This window comes from Galeopterus variegatus, unplaced genomic scaffold (genome assembly GCF_000696425.1).
Source record: "Galeopterus variegatus unplaced genomic scaffold, G_variegatus-3.0.2 Scaffold1371, whole genome shotgun sequence".
Lineage (NCBI taxonomy): Eukaryota > Metazoa > Chordata > Mammalia > Dermoptera > Cynocephalidae > Galeopterus > Galeopterus variegatus.
This window is the reverse complement of record NW_007727482.1, coordinates 185,149-198,310: the sequence shown is the minus strand read 5'-3', so window position 1 is coordinate 198,310 and position 13,162 is coordinate 185,149. Positions and strand designations below refer to the sequence as shown.

General features: G+C 38.2%; 1 protein-coding gene across 1 annotated transcript in view; it reads left to right on the top strand.

The window, feature by feature from the left end:
* Positions 1 to 12,956, top strand: part of LOC103593579 (cytochrome b-245 heavy chain) — a 33,415-nt gene extending 20,459 nt beyond the window's left edge. Inside the window, exons 8-13 of the mRNA XM_008576597.1 lie at positions 436 to 528; positions 2,951 to 3,204; positions 4,055 to 4,217; positions 5,790 to 5,936; positions 8,916 to 9,040; positions 10,167 to 12,956. Of these exons, the coding sequence (XP_008574819.1) occupies positions 436 to 528; positions 2,951 to 3,204; positions 4,055 to 4,217; positions 5,790 to 5,936; positions 8,916 to 9,040; positions 10,167 to 10,293 (909 nt within the window). The 3' untranslated portion in view covers positions 10,294 to 12,956. The remainder of the gene's footprint in view (positions 1 to 435; positions 529 to 2,950; positions 3,205 to 4,054; positions 4,218 to 5,789; positions 5,937 to 8,915; positions 9,041 to 10,166) is intronic.
* The last annotated feature ends 206 nt before the right edge of the window (positions 12,957 to 13,162 follow it).

Genomic DNA, 13,162 nt, shown 5'->3' with positions numbered 1-13,162 from the left:
GAGTAAACTCTAACTACATGGCTAAGAGAAAGCAATTGCAATGTTGCATTAAAAAGATCATGTTGCTGAAATGCTATCCTTTAGAGAAATGTTTATTCTGAAACCAAACTTGCTCTGTTGTAGGGTTATTGCGACTGCAGTTGCAACACTGAAAGGAAATCCCATTCTTGTGGGCAGTTCCTCTTGGGAGTTTCATACTGTAGATACAGTTCCCCAATGTGGCTAAGGAGAATGTTAGTTTGTACTGGCTCAAAAATTTACTTTAATTTCAGATATTTTCATATATTCTGTTGTAGAAGGAATTTACTTATTGAATGTCAAATATTTAAACAAGCCTACAAAGACTAACTTAAGTTCTAATTTTTTCTCCCTCTGAATCTTTTATTAGCTATCACCCTTTAACACATCTCATTTTCATTTTTGCTCTGGTTACAGACTTGGAAATGGATAGTGGGTCCCATGTTCCTTTATCTCTGTGAGAGGTTGGTCCGGTTTTGGCGATCTCAACAGAAGGTGGTCATCACCAAGGTACTGGTTGGTTTTGGAATTATTAGTCGTCAATGTCTAACTATATCATGGATAAATCTATCCAAGTTCTCTATATCATTGGTCAGAGCTGTCTTTTATCAAGTTACTTTTGATTAAACTTAGGACAGAGAGGAGACCTCACGTGTACATTATTTCAATGTACGTACTTAGCTCAATAATGAAATAGTTGGGCCTTTAACTGGGGAAGATAGAAGTTACGATATTCTATATTAAAATAAAACCGAGTGCTTTGTGTGAATAAATGTCCCCCCACCCCCATGTGTGTGTAGAGGGGAAGGGCACAGAGGCACCATGAGATTAGTTAAGAATGGAGAAGGAAAAGAGGTGAGTTCACAAGGGCATAAATTTAGTCTTAAAATATTCAGATGCCAAAAGACCAGTGAATCAGGGGTAAGTCTCACTGAGGTTGACATGGTTTCCCAGGCCACCTGTACTTCCTTTTCTGTGCTTTATGTATAATTATAGAATATCAGAATTGATATTCTATAGTCCCTATGTCTCAGGAAGTTAACTAAATATAAATGGAGACTCCTTGTTATCATTTTAGGAAACACAAGACAAGACTATTTTTATCAAGTAAAATTTAAATCAATTCAATTCAGTTCACAAAATATTTACCAAAAGCCTCTATGGGTTATTTTTTGCAAAACACTCAATTTTTTCCTGTTCTCTGCCCTAGCGTTTCTCATTTGGCATCTATGGAGGATCATAGTAAAGTTAGTTCAGCTGGCATTGGAAGCCTTGAAATATAAGAAGCCACAACATTTCTCCTTTCGTGATATTTATATCATATTATAAGAAAAATACCACAGATCACCAAAATGAGCTGCCACAAAATTTCCCTTACTAGACTAGAGATAACCTCTTTTCCTTCCCTTAAAAATACCTCTAAGGCAATTTTGTTTTCTTCTCCCATAAACAAATATAAGAAACAAGATGTTATCCAAAAGTATTCCAATGAGAATGCTGTCCACTAGTACTTCTTATTTAGTTAAATCCCATTTGTGCCTGTGGTAGCAAACTTGCAATATGGTAAAAATTATTTTCACCACACAAAATTGCAACATGGCAATTTTCAACATAATTTTCATTTTCTGTTTTCAAAATTAAGCTTTACAACTTCTTATTTTAGGGAAGAAAGGAAGTTGTTTAGAGATTTATTACATAAGATGCACTTAAATCACAAGCTTTGGAAATGTTTCACAAGTTTTTTAAAAAGTCTCAGTTCTCCATAGCTCCCCACTCATGAAAAGAAAAGCCCAGCAATATCAGTCAATATTAGGAAGCTGCTATTTTGTTTCTATTGATTTTTCTTTCTTTTGATGCCCCTTGGTTTGTCTTTAGTTATACATATAAAATTAATTATACATATAAAATTTAGTTATACATGTAAAATTCTTCTAGTAGTCTTAGGAATCATCAAAGAAATAGTATATTACTTTCTGTATTGCTCTTTATTGTATTCTGTTTTTAAAAATATATTTATCCACTCACTAGTTGATGGACATTCCATTTTTTATTTTTTAATTTTTAATTTATTTATTTTTTTGCTATTACAAATAAAGCTGCCATGAACTTTTGTGTACATGAGGAATGAGTATGGCGGTGGGTGGGTAGGGCCTGGCTCAGGGAGTATAACATAAATGCAAATAGTGTGGTGTACTCCCCAGGTAGATAGAAATGTAGATGGGTGGTGTACTCCCCAGGTAGATAGAAATGTAGAAATAATGCATGGAATCATGCAGGTTCAAGACGTGATTCAGGACAAAGATAGACTGGCATAGTTAAGTTAGGCTTAGTATGGGGATATTGCTATATAACTAGTTAATGGAATATCCTTTTTCTGTTTAGCTGCTAAGGTCCTTTCTCATCCCCAGAGAAGATAGGAAGGCTGAACAGGAAATCATCACTTCTCTAAAATTTTAGCAATTTTTGTTGTCTTCTGAGAGGGAAAATAAAATAAAGCCAGTATCTTGGATTGGACTTCTTGGTAAAGACTCTGAGACAGAGCACTGCATGCCGAAGGTTTATAGGGGCAGGTTCTCAGGAGAAGAACCTGTAAAGGAAATAAGAAGGGCGGGACTGGGGAAAGGGAAAAGCTAACCTGCAATGTGGTTGCAACTGGGGCCTCAGCTGATCCTATAGGGAGTGCTAAAGTTGAGATGGCCCCTTGGAGTTGTCCCAAATTGAGGAAAGGGATCTTCATCAGCCCATCATTGATCATGGGCTACAGCCAAGATCAATGCCCAGTGACAGACACATCTGCTGGAGGAACTGCTATGTTGGCCCTGAAGAAGAAAACTGGGTAGGGCATTGTAGCTCAGCCTTTTATCCATGTGGACACTGAAAAGGCAACTTTTTGGGAAAAGTGTCATTTCCAGAGACATGTTTTATTCTGTAGGTGGTCACTCACCCTTTCAAAACCATTGAGCTACAGATGAAGAAGAAGGGATTCAAGATGGAAGTGGGACAATACATTTTTGTCAAGTGCCCAAAGGTGTCCAAGCTGGAGTGGCATCCTTTCACACTGACCTCCGCCCCTGAGGAAGACTTCTTTAGCATCCATATTCGAATTGTCGGGGACTGGACAGAGGGGCTGTTCAATGCTTGTGGCTGTGATAAGCAGGAGTTTCAAGATGCCTGGAAACTACCTAAGTGAGTACATATCACACAGGTGTATGAGTTCAGGAAAAATGGCACTAAATAGCTCCTCTTCCTTCGTATCTCACTTTACTAGCTTCTGAGTCTCTGACAAAACACACAGTTTCTAAAATATAGGTAGCTATCTTGGTGTTCCCGGTTTCATGTGTGTGGTGTGTTTATGCATATTTTTATAAATTTTCTGTGAAATATAAAACATTTGAAATAAATATTAGTAATGAATACTCCCAAATTCCTTTAAATATGTAAGGGTCAAGGCCAAGTTATATCAACTTTCCTAATAAACATAATTGTAGTGTATCAAAGATGTTCTTAAATTTTAATTGGCATATATTTGAGAGTAAATGCCATATATTATTCATTTCACCTCCTTTTCTCCACCTGCCTAACAAGGTATCAGGCACTTAGTAGATGCTGAAGAAAAGTCTACTGAATAGCTCAATGAACAGACAAATGAAAAGTGGAGATATTAAATCTAAAAGATGTTATGCGTAAAATATTCTCACTTCAATGTGAAATATAAGCAGAAATTTCAAAAATGTAATGCCCTATCAAAAGATACAGGTGTGTGTATGTGTGTGTTGTGTGAAGTGGGGTGAGATGAAAAATTACCCATGCTGAGTTCCAAATGTTTTCCGTTAGCTAAAAATCCCCCTTCTTACTTCCAACCCCAATGTTGGCACTAAGTTGTTTACTTGAAAGCTATTTGATTGAAGAAAGTGCCCCATAGATTACAATGCTCCAATTCAAATTGACATATTGCACATCCCCAATGACAATGGGTGTCCCGTCTCATTCTGAAGAGCAAGCTATATCTGTAATTATCTCCTCCCACTCCTTTCAGGATAGCAGTTGATGGGCCTTTCGGCACAGCCAGCGAAGATGTGTTCAGCTATGAGGTAGTGATGTTAGTGGGAGCAGGAATTGGGGTCACGCCCTTCGCATCCATTCTCAAGTCAGTCTGGTATAAATATTGCAATAACGCCACCAATTTGAGGCTAAAAAAGGTAAGTTCCTTAATTTTTTTTTTGGAGGGCCTGGAGTGGTCATCACACTGCCAAGTGAGCCCTGAGAGGGCCTTCAGGGCTGAGGCTGGAAGAGACTACGGGAAGTGAAGAAAGCTTTGGGTGGTTCCAGAGAGGCAGACTTCTCTTCAAAGGACTAGTGGATAAATTAAATGTGCTTCTGTATAAGCAGACCAATTAATGAAAGTAATATATACTTCTATAGTGTTACTGGAAATTCAGAAGAAAGAAAATTAGGAGGGCCGGGCCGTGGCTCACTTGGTAGAGTGCGGTGCTGATAACACCAAGGCCCTGGGTTCGGATCCTATATAGGGATGGCCGGTTTGCTCACTGGCTGAGCGTGGTGCTGACAACACCAAGCCAAGGGTTGAGATCCCCTTACCGGTCATCTTTTTAAAAAAAAGAAAGAAAATTAGGAGGGCCGGGCCGTGGCTCACTTGGTAGAGTGCGGTGCTGATAACACCAAGGCCCTGGGTTCGGATCCTATATAGGGATGGCCGGTTTGCTCACTGGCTGAGCGTGGTGCTGACAACACCAAGCCAAGGGTTGAGATCCCCTTACCGGTCATCTTTTTAAAAAAAAGAAAGAAAATTAGGAAAGAGAGGAAGTATTCACAACCTCAACCTAATAGCTATCTTTTTTGTATAAGTTCTTCTAATATTTTTCTACATGTTTACATATTTTTGGAAAGTTGTAAATATTGAGCATGCATAATTTCACATCCTGCTTTTTTAAACATAGTATAGAAAGTGGGATTCGGTGTTATCACAGAATTCATAATGATGATTTTTAATGATTCCTTCATGTTCTATTGAGAGGATATAGAATAATTTTTCTATCATCCTGTTTTAGATATTGAGATTGATTCAATTTCCAGTTCGCCAATACTTTTTTTGCAGGGGGAGGGCAGGAGACATGAAACTTTTACTTTATTATGGATATCTCCTCAGTATCAATTCCCAGGGGATTTTTTGTTAGGTGTAAATTTAGTTTTATTGCCTGATAAAGGACATCTTTAATGAACCTTGAATCATTCTAATAGCTGTAAAGATAAATTCTAATAGGGATGTTGAGCCTACCTTGACTTTTCATTCTCCCCTTTTACTTCTTTTCTATGGAGTAAAGGCATGGGTAGAACTATTTTTTTTTATTAGGAACTTATGAATGTCTGTCAGTAGCAGGCAGGGAAACAGTCCTGTGGCAGCCACTGCTAGTCTAGATTCTGAGAGGAGGTACAAAGAAAGCCAAAGATTCTGGGAGAGTAAGAGCAAACTCAGAGGGAAAGTTGGTAGGCTGATGGTTTTTGCTAAGCTGTGTATTTCTGAGGCCAACCTATTTATTTACTGTCCTGCTAGTGTGAAGTTCAGAGCAGGTTCATGTGAACTAGCAGGTTCATGTGAACTAGCCTGTAAAATGCCCAGAGCATTCTGAAAACTTATGTTTCTAGGCATTTTGAGCATGAAAAAAAAGTTGGGGGGACAGTAGAAATCCATATGATAATACTGATACAGCCTATCCAAATATAATCTGCTTCGTGATGTGTTCCTCTTTCAGATCTATTTCTACTGGCTGTGCCGGGACACACATGCGTTTGAGTGGTTTGCAGACCTACTGCAGCTGCTGGAGACCCAGATGCAGGAGAGAAACAACGCTGGCTTCCTCAGCTACAACATCTATCTCACTGGCTGGGATGAGTCTCAGGTGAGGACAAGATTCCAATCTCAGATCCTCCCCATGGTGGCCAGGGCTTACTGACTTCCCCTTGATTATTGGTGTGTCTTGTGTACTGTTTTTTTCTAAGTACAGTTAATGGATTTTGGTGATCCAGTCCATTCACTCTCACTCAATATCTCCACTTGATGTTTAGACTGTTCAGACTAGGTTCAAATCTAAGGAACCTATGAAGGAATAAAAGCCATGACTTTTACATTATTAGATCAATGTTTCCACCAGAGCGGTCTCAAATCAGGTAAACAAGATGATCCACCAGGTTACGGAAAAAAATTTTGCTCGTGTGCACTCTCTTGCACGCTCTCTCTCTCTCTCCATATATATGGATTTATATATGTTTATATATATATATATATATATATATACACACACACACATATAATGCATAAACATATCTATTAAAGGATTTTATATTGATATGTTTATGCATGTTTTATAATATACTCAATAAATTTATAGTTATTAAGCATATGCTATGTGCCAGGTACTACTCTTAGTGTTTACATAGGTTGTCTAATTTTATTCTCTCAACAACCCTGTGAAGTAGCTATTGTTATTATCCACATTTTATAGATGAAGAAATCAAGGCCCAGGACAGGTTAGGTCATTTGCCTAAGGGCACCCAATAAGTAAGTGGCAAAGTCAGGATGCTCTAGAGCCTGTACTCTTAGCAACTCACAGTAGTTCATGATTATCATTTGTAAATAAATTAATATATATCTAATGATGGTGATATACATGCGTGTAGCGTATATATGTGTGTATTTATATATATATGTGTATGTGTGTATATGTGCATAAATGTATATCAAATGAGAATGTGCTTTCGAAAATGTTTGGAGAACACTATAATAAAATAAGCCAGTGGTTCTCAACTGGGGGTGATTTTGCCCCCTCATTCTGCCCCCACCAGGGACATTTAGCAATGCTAACATTAACAATTGATAAGACAGCCTCCCACCACAAAGTATTATCCATCCTCAAATATCAAAATTGCCAAGATTGAAAAACCCTGAAATGAGTTAATGATTCCTAGAGGGGTAATGTCTTTGTTAATAAGCAAACATTAATGACTTGGCCTGGAAGCAACATAAGCTATTAACCTGAGTAAGGAGCTAAGGCCAAAGTGTTTTCCTGTTTCTGTCAGGTGTCTCAGCTGGTATCTTAGTAAGTTCATGCTGCTATAACAGAATATCACAGTATCACAGACTGGGTAATTTATAAAAAAATAATATATATTTTTCACAGTTCTGGAGACTGGGAAGTCCAAGACAAAGGTACCAGCAGGTTCAGTTGTCTGGTGAGGGCTGCATGATCTGGAGGGTAGGAATGCCATGTCCTCACATGGCAAGAGGCAGGAGGGCAAGCTCTCAGAATGCTGAATGAAGCCTCTTTTATAAAAACCTTAATCTCATTTACAAGAAGGAGCCCTCATGGTCTAATCACCTCTTAAAGGCCCCACCTCTTAATACTATCACATTGTCAACACCTGAATTTTGGAGGGAACACATTCAAACCATAGCAGCTAGCTGTACCCAGCCATTGGCTCCTCAAAACTGGGCATCTTTCGGGCCGGCCCGGTGGCGCACTGCTACAGTGCGCCGCTTGGGAGTGCTGCGGCTCTCCCGCCGAGGGTTCGGATCCCACATACAGACCGGTTCCTGCTCACTGGCTGAGCGAGGTGCGGGCACGACACCGAGGGTTGCGGTCCCGTTGCCGGTCCTGGTCCGGTATGGGCGCGACACTGAGGGTTGCGATCCGTTGCCGGACACAAAAAAAGACAAAAAGGAAAAAAAAAAAAACAAAACTGGGCATCTTTCATATGCCCCCTGTTGCTGTGAAGACTGACTTTTCATTTGAGTTTTGGCATATTTTTTATCATAGATTCTTCAAGTCTTAGAAGAGTCTTATAACAAATGTAGATCCAAAGACACATGACCATAAGAATTACTGCTCCAGAAAAAGTGGTTTCAAGATGCAACTTCTGCAATTTAAAAACAAAACAACAAAACCCCTGTGATAACAATGAAACACCAGAAATAAAAATATAATATAATATATAAATTGCTTTACTGTTTCTTATTTTAAAAAGCCAGACACAGTTGGCTAAATGGGTAATTTATTTACATGGGAAAAAAAATAGTTATTTGCTTTGCAAAACTGGTTCCTAGAGGATTGTTAAACAAGAATGACCACCTTTTGGACCTCCTTTATTTCCATCATCCATCTACTAAAGTTAAAATCTGATTTATTTTTTAAAAATAAATTTAAACCCTTTTATAAAAAATGCCTGTTGTTCAAATTGAGGACCCCTAGAATAGTAGCAGAAAAACAACATGTGACTTTATGTGCATACGCATACACGGAAACACTCACATGGATTAACTTTAGGCTTGATTTGATGTCTCATTATGTTACCAAAATATGAGTGCATTTTAGTCTATAATTGTTTCAGTTCTTAGTGATTCTCCCAAAGTAGTGGGAATATATTATGGTGATGAGAGAAAGTCAAAGGTAGAGCAAAGAGAAAAGACAGTGAGACACTACCCACACTTCAGTCCCTGACTCAAATGCTAAGGCCCTAAACTTTCCCCTGTCCTCCCACTCCACCTTCCTTCTTTGTTCTCAGAATGTTTGTGTCTCTTCCATGGCACTTACCACACTGTATTCTATAAATAGGATTATTTACATAAATACTTCAAGGTCTCCCCTTTGAGACTGTAAATTGCTTAATTGTTTACCTTCTAACCTCCAGCACGGTGCCTTACTGCAAATATGTGTGTGTGTGTATATATAGAATGGGTTATCTATACACACACACACATATACATATACATATATGTATCAGCTAAAACTGTTGACAGAGCTTGGTTTGTGAATTATGTAAATATATCTGTATGTGCTTTTACAACATGTTTCTTTTTTCTGAATTCATGTCCTTTCCTGCAGGCCAATCACTTTGCTGTGCACCATGATGAGGAGAAAGACGTGATCACAGGCCTGAAACAAAAGACTTTGTATGGACGGCCCAACTGGGATAATGAGTTCAAGACAATTGCAAGTCAACACCCTAAGTAAGGAGTCCCCCCGCCAAAGTGTTCTTGAGACTCTCGGTCTGCCTAAAGCAGCAGTTCCCAAGCATGTCTAGACTCATATATTCTAGAAACTAAAATATCATTATTACTATTAAATAAGGGGGTGAATTCTTGCCCAATAGAAAGTTCCAGATATTTCTGATGTTAATAGGCAATCTTTAAATCATACCAAAATCACCTGGTGAGTCATTTAAAGCAAAGATTCTAATTTTCCCATCACAGACTTTCTCAACATGCTCATCCCAATTAGAGTCACAGCTTGCTTCTTTTCTTTAATCTCCTAAATCTTACTAGTATGTCTACTTTTAAAAATATTCAGTATAATTTATACTTATTATTAAAAAAACACTGTCCCCACTTTCAGTTATAACTTTTGGGTCTAAAATCATAAGTGGGTAGATGTCCCAAAGTTTTTTTGTTCTCAGTACATCTTTAGCCATCCTGAAACTTTGAGGGGATCCCCTGTCTTGCTAGAACACATGAGAAACTCAAGAGATACCATAAACATACCCTTTAGACCATTACTTCATGTATTTTAATGAGCATACAAAGCACCTGGGGATCTTTTTGTAATGCAGATACTGATTTAGTAGGTCTAGGGTGGGGCCCAGGAATCTGCAGTCTTAAAAAGCTGATGCCAAGGCTACTGGTCTGAAACACACCTTAAAGAGCAAGGCTTCAGATTAGAATTTAGAGAGATGAAGACACACCAAAGTGTTAGCAGAGTTGGTGTACATAAAGTGAGCTCATTCCTGATTTCAAGATGCCAGAGAGGGTTTGGGGGTACAGAGCCCTGTAGGGAAGTAGCCCACAGATTCAACAAATTCACCACCATTTTCTCTGTGGTAGAAGTTTCCAAAAACCCTGCTTAGATTACATTTTCCAGGAAAGTCAATTGCTTTTTGAATTATTCAGCTATCCCCACAAAAAGGGATGAGCCACCCTCCTGCTGATTAATCTGATTAATTAATTTGTGGAAAAGACCAGTGAGTAAAAGGGACTCTTGCCTTCGAGCCTGAAATCAATAGGAAATCCCCCACCTGCTTTGTAGTCTATCTCATCCTAAAGACTGAAACTGCCTTTTTTTTTTTCCCCCCAAAAAAAGTACCAGAATAGGAGTTTTCCTCTGTGGACCTGAAGCCCTGGCTGAAACCCTCAGTAAACAGAGTATCTCCAACTCCGAGTCTGGCCCTCGAGGAGTACATTTCATTTTCAACAAGGAAAACTTCTAACTTGTTTTTTCCATGAGAAAATAAGTTTAGCTTATGCTGGCAAATGCCCAAATAATGATGGTTGATAATGTTTCCCTGTCTAAAAAAAAAAGGAGAAAAAGAAACTATAATGTAATAGTTTTCCCTGAAAGGAATATCAGAGATTGTTTGATAGTGATAAGTATGATGTTTTATGGTTTTCAGAGCACTTTTACAAATATTATCTCAATTTTTACTCTCAGTAATACCAGAGGAAGGTAGGGCAAGGATTCCTGGACTCATTTGTAGGATAAAAATTGGGAACTCAAAAAGGTTGAGTGAATTCCCTAAAATTATGAAGCTACAATCATATCTAGGCGATCTGACTCCAAGTTTGGTAGTCTTTTTACAATACCAGTCTGCCTTGAAATAGGTTTTCATACACCTCAAAAGAAGAAGCAAACCCAAGGAATAGCAATTCGTTTTCCATTTTGTATCATTTTTGTTATTGTTGTTGTTATATTAAAGGAAATTTTTGAAATAGTTATAAGATAATATATGCTGAGAGTGATTCAACACTTAACTAGTGACAGTATTTACATCTGAGCGTACTCCAGTTTATCATTATAGAAGCTTAACTGGGTCAGAGATTCTTCCTACAAAAGAATATTAAACTGATTGGAGTTAGTGTAATACGCAGCATTTACCATGGTGCTTGGCAGAAAGTGGATACTTACGGAAAGTTTGTTGAATGAATGAATGAAAAGACATGATTATGCCATATTATATACATACATCAAAACATTATATTGTACCCATAAATGTGCACGATTATGACTTGTCTATCAAAAATTTTAAAAAGCATCAAGAACCATATAATGCCATGGTAGAATTAAAGCCTTAAAAAGAATTATCTAAGGAAATAAATTCTGTGACTCTTATAGACCAAAGGAACGTGATTCTCCTGAGGGTAGAGAACAGGCTAAGGATAGTCACCAACAGGATGGCCCAGAGGGTCCCTCGCATTCTTATTTGAAGCATGGAGGGAAGCGGGTAGAGTCAGAGAATTACTGACCTCTGGCCATGACCCTGGATATCCCTTCTAGTCCTGCTCCCTGTGCTATGAAAGCAATGCAGACTCACTTACAGCCTGAAACAGTCTCCTCCAGCCAACTCTTGTGAATTTTGAACTTAAAAATGGTGACAAATATGTATCTGATATCCTCATCAGCTGTAAATAGCATCTACACCTTGCTTTACTTAGATACACATACAAAATAGATTTTAGGTGTGTGTGGCTAATCATTTATTTTTATTCTGTCATCACTATCACCATCATAATCATGAAATTAACATTCTGGAAAATAAAATCCCCATTTTACTGTATTAAATTCACATCTACTAAAATGTTCTGGATATCCATGAGTTCAAGAGAGAGTCTCTAAATCACTGTTAGTATGGCCAGAAACAGTTTGCTTTTTGTTTTTGTTTTTGTTTTCTTATACTGTTCTCATTTCTAGGAACTAAACACGGCTTTATTTGCCCCACCCCCTCTGACCACAGATTTTTAGAAATCATCCAGTTTGGTAATGAGGAAGAAAGTGAAGAGAGCACGGAGAAGGGCCAAAGCCTGGGTTAGGAGGAAAGGGAAGGAAGAGGGGGAAAGAGAACAGAAGGAGAGTAAGAGAAAGCAAAAAAGACAAAAGGGAAAGGTGGAGGATGGGGGTCTCACACTGCTCACTTTCTACCCCAGATTTCTTAAAGCTTTGCATGTTGTGAATGTAATTGAAGGAGGCATACACATATTCATCTTATTTTGATTACATATCGTATTGAATCTTTTAAATTCTATTCACAAATTTGGATGCGTGGTGAGAATATTTGGTAGTCTGGAATGAACTAAATAAGAACTCAGTTATTCTTTACAGTACTATTGTTCTTTAAGTCTCCCAGGATCCTCAGGGCAGAGAGGGGTTGGTTCTGACAAATAAGGCTGCTGTGTGAATGTCACCTCCCTGAAATGTACCAGGAAGGTATCTGCTCAGAGAAACGCAGGTCCAGCCTGTTCACACTGCACCCGGGTATTAGTTCATTCATTCAACAAATATTTATGTATTGTGCTATTACTGTGACTCAGGTTTTGTGTTCATAGTTTCTTTACACCAAAGTGTGAGCAGGAGGGGGAACCTTAATTATAAGAATTTGAGAATGCTGGTCCTTTCTAACCTATGTGGCGTGAGTAAAACCAGCTCCATTTGTTGCTCTGAGGATGTTTCTCCAGGGTTTTCTACCATTGTCACCAACATAGTTGCCAAACTAGAGAGTTCTGCTCTGTATTATTTTGGTTATGAGTTTAAAAATGAGTATGAAAGTGTTTATTATGGGAATTTCCTTCTTTATTCTTTTCCCAAGCCCACAACTGCCAGCTGCAAATTACTAGCCAACAGCTGCCAGCTGCCAGCACAGCTTTTTTAGCATTTATATTTAGCATTTAGGGATAGGTACTTAGAGAATGATGAAGCATTTTTTTAAATTTCAAGGCTATAAAGGTTTTTCTTAGTTCTGCTTTTGCAATATCGTGTTTATGAAATTTGAATGCTTGTGAACATTGCATATGAAAAGCTTTGGGGGGAACCTGGGAGATAATTCCTAAAAAACACCTATTATAACTGTGCTCAACTATTAAAATTAATGAGTTCTCTCTGTGTCTGTGTTATTGACGTTGGTATTAAAGGGTAAATTCAGCTAACAAAGATTTGCCCTGCCTGGTAGGGTTGAGATTCCCTGTATTTCTGTATATGACATGCCAAACACTACAAAGTTTGTGGTTGGGAAGAGAAAACTGAGGACTAAGTTCTGTGCTAATGTCCTGGTGATCAATACCGATATAAAGGACAAGGGAGTGGCACTT